This window comes from Erinaceus europaeus, chromosome 2 (assembly GCF_950295315.1).
Source record: "Erinaceus europaeus chromosome 2, mEriEur2.1, whole genome shotgun sequence".
Classification (NCBI taxonomy): Eukaryota; Metazoa; Chordata; class Mammalia; order Eulipotyphla; family Erinaceidae; genus Erinaceus; species Erinaceus europaeus.
This window is the reverse complement of record NC_080163.1, coordinates 93,376,619-93,391,637: the sequence shown is the minus strand read 5'-3', so window position 1 is coordinate 93,391,637 and position 15,019 is coordinate 93,376,619. Positions and strand designations below refer to the sequence as shown.

The 15,019-nt window shown below is 42.7% G+C and overlaps 1 protein-coding gene across 5 annotated transcripts in view; it reads left to right on the top strand.

The window, feature by feature from the left end:
- Positions 1 to 6,879: 6,879 nt before the first annotated feature.
- The window catches only part of SH3RF1 (SH3 domain containing ring finger 1), a 210,958-nt gene continuing 202,818 nt past the window's right edge, over positions 6,880 to 15,019 (top strand). For 2 of the 5 annotated variants that reach the window (XM_060184335.1, XM_060184313.1), the window contains exons 1-2: positions 6,882 to 7,222; positions 9,021 to 9,498. In XM_060184335.1, coding sequence (XP_060040318.1) covers positions 9,115 to 9,498 — 384 coding nt within the window. In that variant the 5' untranslated portion in view covers positions 6,882 to 7,222; positions 9,021 to 9,114. Of the gene's footprint in view, positions 7,335 to 9,020; positions 9,499 to 15,019 lie in introns of all 5 variants that reach the window. The other 3 variants (XM_060184343.1, XM_060184349.1, XM_060184324.1) reach the window with 3 other exon arrangements.

The following is a 15,019-nucleotide window of genomic DNA, read 5'->3' as shown; positions in this document are numbered from 1 at the left end:
GGTAGCATCTCGAACCTGGTGGCTAAAAAAAAAAAAGTTAACATATAGAGCCAAACAAATTGTTGACTAACCATGAACCTAAAGGCTGGAATAGTTCATATGAAGAGTTGAGGGTCTCTTTTGTGTAAATAGTTAGTAGTCCTATTTTAGTTAGAGTCCAAAGAGTCCATGACTAAACTAGTTTTTGTTTTTTTTTTTCCCTGAACCTGACATCTGATATGCAGGTGGATCCAAGTTATTGTCTGGTGAGATGATGTCATGGCTGAAAAAAAGACCAGAAAACTGAATGAGGGTAGAGAGTAGCTCCCAAATGTGGGAAAGGTGTATAAATATTGGTTGACTGCATTTTCTTGATTGCTTGGGAGAATTAAGTAGATGGTGGCACTCTTAGATCTCAAATAAAGATAAACTGATATCACATTTATGTTGTGTTGCATAGATGACATTTAACTGCTTTCCTTTTTTAAAATTTCTTTATTGGGGAGTTAATTTTTTACATTTAACAGTAAATACAATAATTTATACATGCATATCATTTCCCATTAACTGCTTTTCTAGCTTAACTAAAGTGTAAGAGGAAGATTCAAGTGTCTCTAATAAAAATGCATTAGTAGATTATAAGATTTTCTTTTTTTAATGCTTATTTATTTATTCTCTTTTGTTGTCCTTGTTGTTTTATTGTGTAGTTATTATTGTTATTGATGTCTTCGTTGGATAGGACAGAGAGAAATGGAGAAAGGAGGGAAAGACAGAGAGGGGAGAGAAAGATAGACACCTGCAGAACTTCACCGCCTGTGAAGTGACTCCCCTGCAGGTGGGGAGCCAGGGGCTGGAACCGGGATCCTTATGCTGGTCCTTGTGCTTTACGCCACCTGCACTCAATGCGCTGTGCTACCACCCGACTCCCAGATTATAAGATTTTCAATGGATGAAACGAGATGCATTATGACACAGCATCCAGGTAATATAGATCTCATAAGATATAAGAAGCAGGGGGTCGGGTGGTGGCGCAGTGGGTTAAGCGCACGTGGTGCAAAGCGCAGGGACCGGCGTAAGGATCCCGGTTCGAGCCCCCAGCTCCCCACCTGCAGGGGAGTCGCTTCACAGGCGGTGAAGCAGGTCTGCAGGTGTCTATCTTTCTCTCCCCTTCTCTGTCTTCCCCTCCTCTCTCCATTTCTCTCTGTCCTATCTAACAACGAATTGCGTCAACAATAATAATAACCACAACGAAGCTACAACAAGGGCAACAAAAGGGGGAAAAAAATGGCCTCCAGGAGCGGTGGATTCATGGTGCAGGCACCGAGCCCAGCAATAACCCTGGAGGAGGAAAAAAAAAAGATATAAGAAGCATTTGATTTTTAAAATTAAAAAAAATTTATTTATTCCCTTTTGTTGCCCTTGTTTTATTGTTGTAGTTATTATTGTTGTTGTTATTGATGTTGTTGTTGTTGTTGGATAAGACAGAGAGAAATGGAGAGAGGAAGGGAAGACAGAGAGGAAGAGAGAAAAACACCTGCAGACCTGCTTCACCGCCTGTGAAGCGACCCCCTTGCAGGTGGGGCGCCTGCACCCGCACAGGGATTCTTCCGCTGGTCTTTGTGCTTTGCGCCACCTGTGTTTAACCCGCTGTGCTACTGCCTGACTCCCAGGAAGACTTTGATTTTTATTTTAAGGGTGATAAGAAAAAAAATCCATGAATTTTCAGTAAGAAAGTAACATGATCTGTTGTGTATTTTTTTGTAGTTCACTTTGAATGACGTTACATTCAGGAATCAGGACAAAATTGTGATGAGAATTTTGGAAACAGGGAGGCTGCCTGGGGGTGGGCTTGAGGGTGGAGGCAGAGGCAAGGAGTAGTAGTGGTTTAAATAAAGGTTCTGCTGAGGCAAAAGGGAGTGGGTAAAAATTGAAATATACTAGACAAAACTGATGGGCTTGCTGATGAAGGGCAATAAAGAAGGAGAGGGAGGAATCAAAGATAATATTAGGTTTCTAGCTTAAAAAAAAACTCAAACTGGGTTAAGAGGAGCAGGGCAGTGGTGCACCTGAGTAAGCACATATAACACCAACTGCCCATAATACTAATTTTAAGGATCCAAGTTGGAGCCCCTGCTTCCTCACCTGCAGAGGGAGATGCTTCCCAAGCCACAAAGGAGGTCTGCAGGTATCTCTCTTTCTCTCTCTCTCTGTTTCCCTCTCCCCTCTCAATTTCTTTCTGTCCTATCCAATAAAATCGGGGAAAAAAAAATGGATGCTAGAAGCAGTGGAATCATAGTGCCTGCACCAAGCCCCAGTGATCACTCTGGAGGCAATAAATAAATAAGTAAAATAAAATAAAGAACTAGGTAAATAGTGCTGCCATGGACCAGTACTGTAGCAACTGGATGACAGGTTAAGTTTTGAAGGATGCTCCAACACATGTATGAGCATGCATGTGTAAACTTGATGCCAAAACTAACCAAAGTGTGCTCTGGATTGAGACTTTAAGGATTGATTTATATCATAACATCACCACTAAAAGTAATAAGCTTTATACACCTCATTTTTATAATCTGCAACATGGGGATGATTATGTCTGTCTTTATCGCTTCAGAGGGATGCTCAGAAGATAAATGAGATAACATATATGAAAGTACTTTGATGTTTTGGGAGGCTAATAACTGTATAAATCGAAGCTATCGATTTTATTACATGCAGGGTGTGTTTATTTTTTTGTATCTATTCAAAGTGACAGGAGCCATATGTATATAATGCATTCATTCTTTTCTTCATGTTCAGTTCACAGAAATGGTAAAATGAACACATTTTGCTTTCTCTTCCTTTAAAATAGTCTCTTGACAGAATTGTGCATATACTAGTGTTGTCTCAGATTTCTCTTTTCTTTCTTTTTGTTATTGTTAGATAGGACAGAGAATATACATATATATGTAATATATATCACACATAATATATATTATGTAATACATATTATATACATTGATATATACATATATAGAGAGCCTGTAGTGCGGCTTCACCACTTATGAAGCTTCCCCTCTGCAGGCATAAACTAGGGGCTTGAACCTGATCCCTTGTGCATTGTAAGGTGTATGTTCAGCAAGGTGCACCGCCACCTGGCTCCTGCTATCTCAGACTTTTAAAGGCTTTAGGAATAAGGGATTTTGTCCAGTATAACTTTGATAATCTTTATTAGAGGCAGGTAATGATGATATTTTACTTTAGTAGAGATATAGTGATTACAAAGAACTTGCACATCGTTACATTAAATCCTACCAGCACTGTCTAAGAGCAGTATTATTATTTAATAGGAAGAGAAAGAGAGAGAGCGAGGGAACAAGAGAGTGCACCAGAGCATCAATCTAGTATATGCGATATCAGAGCTGGAAATCAGGCTCTCATATTTTTAAGTCCAATGCCCGAACCACTTGCAACCACCTGGGCTGAAGAATGATATTATTATTTATCATGACACCAGGAGGGTTAAAAGGTTGAAGTATTTGCTTAATATTTCATCTTACACATAGAGAAAGTAAGGTGGATAACAATTGTGCCCTAAAAATTATAGTCGATTAGTACCACGGACATTCAAAGAACTACTATCATCTCGCAGTTAATAATATGGGATATAGATGAGGGCTAATTTGGTCACTGTAGTCTTGGGTACATTGCCTTCAGCTTTTTGATAATGAGTGTCACTTGTCACTACTGGTTTTATTGCCTAGAGTCTCAAAAGTCTTTCTATTCTACTCATCACCTGTTCTCTCAACAAAAACAAAAACAACATCAATTCATTCCAGTGCCAGAGAGGTCTCTCAGTTGGTAGAGTGCTGGACACTGCTTGTGTGAAACTTCAGTTTCCATCCCTTGCATTACCTGTGCCAGAGTGGTACTCTGGTTCTCTCTCACTCATGAAGTAAACAAACCAATAAATCTTAAAAACAAAGAAAAAAAAAAAGGAAAACACAAATTATCCATTGATTTTCAAAGAAACGGCATGATTAAACTCTATTTCCCTTAAGAGGAGGCATAGTGTAGTTGGTGATATGCAAGAAAGAAGTCCTTAGAATGGTGGTATCAGAGCACAGTAGAAAGTCCTCACTCCAGCCTGGGAGTATGGATCAACCAGTCAACGCCCATGTTCAGCGGGGAAGCAATTACAGAAGCCAGACTTTCCACCTTCTGCATTCCACAATGACCTTGGGTTCATACTCGCAGAGGGAAAAAATAGGAAAGCCATCAGGGGAGGGAATGGAATACGGAGATCTGGTGGTGGGAATTGTGTGGAGTTGTACCCCTCTTGTCCTATGGTTTTGTTAATGTTTCCTTTTATAAATAAATAAATAAATAAATAAAGTCCTCACTCTCCCCAGAATGGGTGAGTATTAAAAGTAACATTGGACTGGCCAGCAAAAGGAAACTCTATTTAATAACATGCATGGGTGAATTACAATAAACAGGTAAATCCCTCTATATGTGAGGGAATTTAGAATCAAAACTGTGCCCTTAGGAAATCTGAAGGGAAGGGAGTGTTCCTGGTGCCAGATAGGAAAGGATTTAAGAAATAACAATAACTTCCTTTTAGATCTCAAAAAAGAAATGTCTAAAAAGTGGTGCTCAGTTTAATAAAGGGGAGATAAAGGTCTGGAAGCCCCTAGGTCAGTTTTCTCACTAGCTCAAGCTAATCTGCATACCAAACAGGGGCATCTTGAGAATGGTGGTGCTGGAATTCTTGGAGTGGTGTAATTTGAGCACCTTCAGTGAAAGGAATATCGGATTTTACACTGAACATCAATCCAGATACCTGAGGTTGAGTCTTGGCTCAACGTTAGTATGTGATTTGGGAACTTCGTGAACCATATGAGTTTTAGTTTTAATAATTGCCACGTCATAAAATGATATTTATGTGTTTGTTAACTGTTAACTTCAAGTCAAACTCACCCTCATCTACATAGTTCCAGATAAACTAAGTCGCACATGGGCTAAGTCAACACTTTCAGAGTGAGGTGTTTGAGTAAAACTCCTCCATTCTAAATCATGCTAAGTGAAATAAGTGAGAAAGTATGGATAATGGATGATCTCACTTATAGGTGGTACTTAATTAAGTCAGGCAAGAAAAAGGCAACACACAGTGAAACTTGGACTAGGTGGGGTGTATTGAGACAAAGCAAAGGACGCTGGACTTGGGGGAGGTGTAGGTGGGAGAAGGGTGTTGGGTATCCAGTACAGTGGTGAAGAGGGACTTGGGCTGGTGGTGGGAGTGGTGTGCAGAATCCTATTACAGGGCATATAAAAAAGTACTCATGTGTTTACAACTGTCCTGTAAACCATATTTTCCCGAATAAAATGATCTTGAGAAATTTTCTCCATTCTGTTCATTCCCTCTCTTGCCTCCTCAGCTCAAATGCTTGTATATTTGCTCACTTCTAGTGGAGGGAGAAGTGGACATATTTCTGGTATTTATACAGTATGACTCTCAGCATATTAATCTACTGAGAACAAAGCTGAGGGTTGCAGTAAGAACTGAATTAATATATGTAAAATGTTCAGAACAATGACTGACACACAGTGAATGATTAATAATTGTTGGTTGTTAAAATTTTTTCTTACTTGGGTGACTCTCAGCTGTCTCGACTGGCCTGGCTATAATCTGACTCTCTTTTAAAACATATTAATGTTGATGGCGAAACAGGCATTTCTTGCATAATATCTGTAATCCTTATTTTTGCCTAGTTTCTGCACACCTTCGAGGAACAGTATTTAGGATAACTTTTTACAAGTTGCTGGTACATGCAGGTAAAATAATGACAACTTGGAGATCAATGACACATTTTTAACTTCTTTCTCCTCTGAACTGGGTCTGCAAAATAAACCTCAAAACCTGTGGACAACATGCTTTTCAAAACTACATTTCAGAGTTTACAGGTGTGTGCCTAGGGCAACCAAAACAAAGATTACAGTGATGGCTATGACTGCCTCCCAGGCTCAGATAAAAGAGGCGCCTCTCAACAAGCTTTCTGGTGCCAGCTTACCCCAGGTCAGACTTTGAATCCCCCCTCCCCCCCCCCCCCCCGGTCCCCCCACCCATTTAGGGTAAGCCTAGCAGGGCCTCCCAAGGCTGGCTTTTGAATGTAATCTGTTTTCCTAGCTTTGTCAGTTTAGAGTTTCTGGCTCAGCACTTCTCTCAGAGAGGTAGGGTTTATGTCTTGAGGTGCAGAGGAGAGACAGGATAAATGTTTGGATGCAGATATCTGGAGGTAGGGGTTGGTGGAAGCTAAGGTGGGCATGTATAAGCGGAACCCGGAATCGGGGGGCAAAAAGCTATCCTTGGAGCGTTTCCACTGATTGAACGCTTTCTTTCTTGGACCACAGGGTGGTAACCACATTTAGTTCTTACTCTCCAGGGCTGGGCAAACAGGAGAAAAACCCAGCGGGGTCGGCTCCCGCCAGGCTGCTCACATCCCTTTGGCGGACCCAGCCCACCCCGTGCAGCGGCCGGCCCCTGGATGGGTGGGGAGGGGGGTGTCCGAGGCCTCGCACCGCTGGGGGCCGCGGGGCAGCTGCTGGGTGCGGCGGCCCCCGCCCTGTGGCGCCTTCCTCCTCCACCAGCCGCAGCTCCCTGCGCTCTTGCTCTCACCCTTCAGTGGCTCCATCCCCCCGCCCCCCCAGGCGTGTTTTCCCCTCGGGAGTAGGGGGTGGCTCTCTCCCCCACCCCGGTCTTCCTCCTCCCTCCTCCCTCTGTGTGTGTCGGGGTAGGGAGGAACCCGGCTTCCCAGCTACTCAGTTCTAGCCGTGGCTGCTTAGGGCCGCCTCCCCGGCCGCGCCCCCGAGCTGAGGCGCAGGTAGCCGAGCGCCAGCGGGAAGGCGCAGCGGCCCGGGCGGCTCCGGGAGGCGCGGCGCGCGCTCCGGGGGGAGGCGCTGTGGTGCGGGCCGCCCCCTCGCGCCCCGGGCGCCGGCTGCGGCTCGGCCTCCTCCTCCTCCTCCTTCTCCTCCTCCTCCTCCTCCTTCTCCTCCGCCCTCCTTGGCTGGGAAAGTGGGAGGTGGCGGCGGCGGCGGCGGCTTGTGTGCGCGCGGGAGGGGGGCAGCAGAGAGGAGCCTCCGGGTGCTGCGGCCGCCGCGTCAGAGCCACCGCGAGCGGCTCGCGCGGTGGGAGCGGCGGGGCCACATCTGCATCGGCTGCCAGAGCTGCGGGGCCGGGAACAAAGAGGAGGAGCCGAGGCGCGAGGTAGGGCGCGGGGCCGTTCTTCGGGGACTTCTCGGCGATTGCCGACCTTTGCCGCCCCTGAAGGCGGAGGTCGGGGCACCACCACTCTTCTCTTCCTCCCAACTCTGCCGCGGTCAGTCTCTCTGGGCTACTCACCACCCTCTCCCTCCCTCCCGCAACCCCAGATCCTCAATGCTCGGGTTCCCGGGGGCCCGGAGCCAGGACCTCCCGGCGCGGAGCCCGCGGCCTCGCAGCCCGCTCTCAGCAGGAAGCTGCAGGGGTTCGGGGCCGGCGCGCTCCCTGAATGCAGCCCAGCACCCAGCACCCCCCCACCCCACACACACACCCGGATTCTGACTCTCTAGGGGGAACCCCCCACCTCATCTCATCTTTGTTTTTTTTTTTAGATGTGTCCCAGTGGCACTCAGTGGGGCTGACTCGTATACTTGCAGCCTGCGGATTTATTTTTAAATCTTTTAAAACTTCCAGCATGTGTGTGTGTGTGTGTGTGAGTGTGTGAGTGTGTGAGTGTGTGTGTGTGTGTGTGTGCGTGCGTGCGCGCGCGCGCGCGTGTGTGTGTATGGTGGTGGTGGTGGTGTAGTGGTGGTGGTGGAGGTGTAGTGGTGGTGGTGGAGGTGGAGGTGGAGGTGGAGGTGGTGATCGTGATGGAGGGGAGATTCGTGTGTCCGGCCTGACCCTAGGGGTGGCGGAGATGAGGCTGGTGAACGAGCACCCTAGTCCGGCACCCATCCTTCAGCAGCCCTTGATCAGGACCCTCCCCTGCCGGGTGCGGCCACACCTGGCTCCTTGGTGTGTTTGCTGCCGCGCCCTCGTCCCCCCCCGCCCGCGCGCCTCTGCGGGGCGGGGATTACCTGTGCTGTAGCCTCCGTGCGACAGGGGCTCAGCATGGACTCTGTCAAGAACAGCTGTTCATGTTTCCTTACAAACCTTTTATACTCTCTTTCTCCTAGGCAACCACGTTTACATTTTTTTTTGAGGGGTGGGTGTAATGCAGTCATTGGATTAAGTGCTTCAACTCTTTTCGCCTCGACCCTATTAAAAAATATGAATGTGCCTAATTTTTCAGGCCGATATGCTATTTGTCGAATTCTTTCAGTGATAATTTTGCCAGAATTCCTGAATGGGATTAGGACAGGCCGTTCAGAAATTCTTTTCAGAGTTTGCCAGCCTCAGCTCTGAAGGATGTTTTTTATGGTTTAGATATTTAAGAAAATCTTGAGTTGTGTCCTTTAGACTTGTCAATCTTCAGCTCATTTTGGTTGGGCAAGATAAAACAATTCCATTTTTAAGACCACTGAAGAAACACATGTATTTAATACTGGAATCACTTACCCCAGGCAATCACATGAGACTTGGTTTCTTAAACGCAGAGGTGATTCCAAAATTGGGAACTTTTCTGGATTTGGAAGTAATTTCAGGTAGAGGAGACTTTCAGTTGTTTCTGTTTCACTTCCAGTGTGAGTTGAGAACTTTATTAAGGCAGCTGGTATCACTTTAAAACAGAAGAAATTTTGCTTTTTTTTTTTTTTGTATTTGATAAAGGCTATTCATTGGAAGAACCTTATAAGTGCTTTATAATTATGATCTTCTAGGTATCTTTAATACTTAATTTTGAATTGTTTAAAAAGTCTATTTAGTTTTCAGTTGTTGACTTTGGGAGGTCAGGAATCACATTCCCAAGCAAAACTACACAGTCTAGAGGAAGTGCTTTTGTGTACTTTTTGGTTCTTGGCTTCTCTGTGAACCTTTTCCCAAGATAATAGTGTTAATTCTCTGTCTTCTTTTCCCTTGTCTACAGAGCAAAGTCTGAAATGGATGTTACATGAATCACTTTAAAGGATGCAGATAAATATGAACATTTCTGAAGCTTTTCCTCTGTAAACTAGACCAAGATGGATGAATCTGCCTTGTTGGATCTTCTGGAGTGTCCTGTGTGTCTGGAACGGCTTGACGCTTCTGCAAAGGTCTTGCCTTGCCAGCATACATTTTGCAAACGTTGTTTGTTGGGGATTGTAGGATCCCGAAATGAACTCAGATGTCCTGAATGCAGGACTCTTGTTGGCTCTGGAGTAGAGGAGCTTCCAAGTAACATCTTACTGGTCAGACTTCTGGATGGCATCAAGCAAAGGCCTTGGAAACCTGGCCCTGGTGGGGGCAGTGGGACAAATGCACTAAGGGCTCAGAGTAGCACTGTGGCTAATTGTAGTTCCAAAGATCTACAGAGCTCCCAGGGTGGACAGCAGCCACGGGTGCAAGCTTGGAGCCCCCCAGTGAGGGTAAGTAGCCATGAGAAGCTCCTTGGTCAATAATAAAGGTGGTTTTTTTTTTTTTTTTCATTTTATGATGCAGGGTGATTTTTTTTTTTTTTTCTGATTCAGCTCATTACTTAATATGTCAGACTTACTGAAATAAAATTATATCTCAGGACCATTTTTTCCCTTTTGGAATGAAATTGAGCACAAATAATGCATTTTGTTTATTTGTTTTAAACATGTCTCCAGATTGTCTCTGTTACCTTTTAAGATATATTTTGGCATACAGGTATCGTTTATTCAGCAAAGTCTAAAACACAACAGTAAAGTGGTTTTTTTTTTTTTCTCCTATGTGTGTGTATATATTTCAAAATAGGTATTTGATATAGTTTTACCTTTTTGGTGGAATTGGGAAAGCCATAATTGTGTGTGTGTGTGTTGTACATATTTGTGTGAGTGAATCTTAGGTAGGATATCTAACCTTAATTGTCAAGTTGTTTTAGGCCACTCTATTGCTTTTATGAATGCATAGCACAAAATTTACTGGTTGGTGGAATTCTTAACAAATCATGGCCACAGGTAGCAGAATTCTGTTGCTGTGGCAACGAAATGTCATTTAGGACTATGCTAAGACAGAATGTAGCTTTCTGTTGGTTTTACAGAGAGTGAGATGAAATGTTTCCATCAAAGTGATTTTTCTTGGGTTTTGTGTTTGGGCTGAAATAATTTTAAGTGAAGCTAAATATTTGGGCAGTTGTCACAATTTAAATTTCTAGAAGGTGAGGTAGTCTGACTCAACTATATATATTGTGGCTGATGGCATCTGTAAGACATGCTTCCTTCATTGTGAAAATAAACTTGTAGACATAAGACAATTCCATTTTTGCTAGAAAGAGCATTTTTGATATTTGGTAAGGCTGATAACATCTATGTCTCAATATCTTTGTCTGGATGAGAATGGTTTCAATTACAGTAGGAACTAAACTTTGGAATAGCATTAGATAGTATAAATTCACAGGTGTGACTTATCAGACAACTGTAACTATAACTGTCTTGTAGCCACTTCTTTGCTTCCTTTTCAAGCTCATCTTTTCTAGATCTTACAACACTTTTATATCACTAGATGAAAGAAAATATGCAGAAAATTTTAATTAACCGAAAATTTAGGGGCCTGGTGGTAATGCACCTGGTAGGATGCACATGTTGCAATGTGTAAGGACTTGGATCCAGCCCCCTGCAAGGGGAAAACTTTATGAGTGGTGAAGCAATGTTGCAGGAGTCTTCTATCTCCTTTCTCTGTAACTCCCTTTCCTCTTAATTTCTGGCTGTCTCTCTATCCCCTAAGTAAATAAAGATAAAAAAAATTGAAAATTTCTTTTGATTCATGTTTAATTTTTTTAAGTAAAAGATAAAAACTTTGGAAGATTTTGTTTTCATATTTGTAGCTTCAGGCTTTATTTATTTATTGGGGACTTTTTTTGGCTTAGATATTTTTCTTTATATTTGCCATATTTTCTTTAGGAGAAGAAAGATTACTTCTCAAGAAGTCCAGCTGAACTTCTCAAATCTTTAAAATTTGGATAAAATAGTTGCGGATGAAATAGGGTATACTGCCTGGAGAATGAAGAACAATGTTTTACACCCTGTTTAGTAGTCTGAGCTGATACAGACTCCTATACTGAAGAAAAACATTTTTTTCCCTAGTCTAAATAATTTCTTATTACCAATGTCAACTTTCAGGCTTTTACATTTTGCTTTCAAGAACTCAAAACAACAAAGGCTGCACAAAGAATCTAAGCACTTGGAAGTTAAATACATCTCAGAAACTACTACTTTTAGAAGTCAGAAATGTGTAACACACAGCCATCTGGAGGTTGTAACACACTCCTTTGGACACTTCCCTGAACTGAGTGACCATAATAAATCCCAAACATGCATCCTCCTCCCTTAGATGTTCTGACACTACCAAGTGGTGCGTGAGCCCATTTCCACATGTTGCGCAAAGCTGAAAGTGATAACATGTGGAATGTTGCTTCAGTTTATTAGTTACGTTCTATGTTCCTTTAGATTGTGACCATGTGGCTTCCTCATGCGCTTAGCTGAGGTAGATTGAGTGTTATCAGCAGATATGAACATTTCCAATGTGTGACACACATCTTGTTCCCAGAATTTTAGTGTTTCCTGCCTAATATGAAGAAGAAAATGAAAAAGTGTTGGGTTGTAGTCACCATGGGGATACACCAGTTCTTTACTTCAAGGAATTCCTGTTGGTTTGAGGTCAAAGTTGAGTGGTGGGAATGAGCCACAGAAAGAAGGTGACTGCAGATACCTATTTCAAGGGACTAAAAATAATCTGCAGGAGATTTTTATATATTGTAAAATTTGATATGGAAAACATATTTAAGCAGTTCATATAGAATTATGACTTAGTAGAGCAATAAGATATGTGATTGATTCCACTGTTTTAAATTACAGTATCGGTGCACATCTGTTTAGGTATTATTTCCATTGCCTCTTTCTCAAAGTATGTTTTTTTTTCCCAGTAACAATTATCATATGGCTGTTCATTTCTTCTTTTTTTTGAATATTTACTGAGCACTTACTAGGTGTTGGGATTGCCCTAGTTGCTAGATAGAGATTGAGAAATCAGTTATAGGTTCTGCAGATAAACCTATAAATTAGCGGATAATATTGTGAGAGAGACACATACACTTCTTGCTGCTACAAGGTGACACCAGGGGTTGAACCTATAGCCTCTTGCATGTGAGGCAGGTGCTCGACCATTGAACTACTGCCCCCAGCCCCAACACATGCACTTCTAACTTACTACCAGTGTGGGTATGTGAGTAAACATATTAAGTCATGTGGCAGATTGCTGCAGAGAGGATAGAAGCAGCTCTTCACAGATGCTTCATGTGAGAGTGTTTATGTGTGTGTTCTTCACAAGCTTCCTTGAGAAAGAGGAGGCATCAAAACTGAGGTCTTAAGGGTGAAATGATTTTAATAAGTTGAGAACAGGGGTTGGGAAGGGCCAAGGGAAAGTGGATTCTGAAGGCATTGACTTGTGAGGAAAAGGAGGCCTAACTTTGGTGAAGAGCTGGCAGAGGAGGAGTATGAACTAAACAAGGGATGGGGTGATAAAGCCTCAAGTGCAATAATGTGTAAGGTATTGAGATCCAATATTGTGGTCACTTGGGGCTCAGGGCCAGATAAATGGTATAGCTAGTAAGTATTCTGCATTTGGTTGGAAAGTCAGGCTACTGTGACTAAAATCATCAACAGGGCTTCAGAACAGAAATGGCAGTGGAGCTTGGATCCAAAGGACTGAGAAAGAAGGATGGAAGAAAAGTCAGAACAAGATGTGGAGGAATATAGATGAAATTTCTTTTCTCCTGCCAGTGCTTGGTATGCTTTCTTTTTTCTCTGTAGTCACACTTATACTACCCTTACTTTATTGCCAGCTTTGTGGGGCTGAATAATTTGCACCAACTTAAAATTTTTTTTCTTCTAGTTGGAGCCCTCTCCCCAGATCCTCAGAGTATGGTTCTATTTAAGGATATAACATCATTAACTAGGCTGTGAAGGTAGAATGATGTATGACTGATGTGCTAATAGTAAGAGGGACTTAAGTCAGAGTGACATAGAAGGAAGACCATGGGGGTCGGATGGTAGCACAGTGAGTTAAGTGCATGAGGCGCAAAGTGTAAAGGACCAGCATAAGAAACCCGGTTTGAGCCCCCAGCTCCCCAGCTGCAAGAGGGTTGCTTCATGAGCTGTGAAGCAGGTCTGTAAATGTCTTATCTTTCTCTCCCCTTCTCTGTCTTCTCCTCCTCTCTCGATTTCTCTCTGTCCTATCCAACAATGACAGCAATAACAACGATAAACAACAAGGGCAACAAAAGGGAAAAAAGTGGCCTCCAGGAGTAGTGGATTTATAGTGCAGGCACTGAGCCCCAGCAATAACCCTGGAGGCAAAAAAAGAAAAAAAAAAGAAGGAAGAACATGTGAAGATACATGGAGAAAATTGCTATTTGCATGCCAAGAAGTGATGGCTCAGGAGATACCAGCCCTAGTGTGGCATTGACTTTAGACTTGTAGTTTCTGTGGCACTTCTTTACAATGGTCCTAACCAACTGGTGTAATAACAGGTTGTACTTAGAAGTTAGTGCTTTTGAGTGCCTCTTTGTCTGCTGCCAGTCCTTCAGGTTGGGATTCCCCATAGACGTGTCTTGGACTATTCTTCTGTGCTCTTCACTCTTGAGGAATGGTAACTGAGAAATTGTTCACTTCTTCCTTATTTCCTTAGATATCTAAGAAGCCTGACATGCTGTGATAATTTAGACAGCAGATTTATGTGATAATATACCAGTATGCAGAAAGTTTTGGAAGGAAATACGTAGAGGAGAGAACTGCTACTCATTTCTTCCAAAGGCTGTTCTGCAAGTGAATCTGGAGTGCTTCATTGAACATTGTGGTGTCAGAGGCTTTTTCAAAGGAAAGTTAGCAAAAGGGTAGAGAGAAAGACACCATAGTATTTGCTCCAAGTAGGGTGTGGAAAGCTAGTGCTAGAATTACCCATAGGCCGGTGACCTCTAGTCCATGGAACAACTGTCTGTGAAGAGCTGCTTTTAGGCTCAGTTCTGTGCTTGGTCCACATTAGAATAAAGGTAGCATTGATGTACTGCTCTTGTTGGAAAAAATGTTTACTTTGTGGGGAGGTTAAAGCACATGGTGAACAGGAAGAAAGGGAAAAATATACTGAGTCACCAAAATGTGGGCTACATATGAACTGAAGCTCTATGATGAAGTTTGTGTTGGGGTCTGCACAAGGATCTGCGTTCCAGCCCCTGATTCCCACCTGCAGGGAGGATGTTTCATGAGTGGTGAAGTAGGTCTGCAGGTGTCTTTTTTTCCCTTTCCCTCTCTATCACCCCTTCCCTCTCAGTTTCTCTCTGTTCTGTCAAATAAAAAGGAAGTCGAAAGAAAAAAAAGTTTGTGTTGAGTAGCTACTGTATTAATTGTGTGGTAAAGGGTGGAGCGAGTAGATTAGACAGGTCATGCTCTCCTGGTATAAGAGCTTCAGTACAGATGTTGACTGGTAAGGGACTTGTTGTCTCCCAAGGAGTGGGGCAACCAGGATCTTCATTATTCTGTACTGGACCTACACAAGACTTTATTAAAAATTTTTTTGATTAATAATGGATTGCAGAATTGTAAGATTATAGGCTGTAGTTCCACTGCAACCTCGTACCTCCCAATGATAATCACCATAATTTTCTTAAAACCTTAAAAGGTTTGTTTCTTCTATATTTGTTTTTTCTTATTTATTTATTTATTTATTTATTTTTGCTCATTAATGTATGTCAGTTCTCTAGATTTCTTAAGTGCTCGACACCGTCTGATAATAGTCTTTCATCTCTTATTTTGATAAGCATTATCACCCCCAGTTCTATCCATTTTGTCCCAAAGAATGCAAAATCATCTTTTTGTTTGCTGAGTAGTATTCTAAGGATAATATATCCCATAACTCCCACCATTTTTTTGT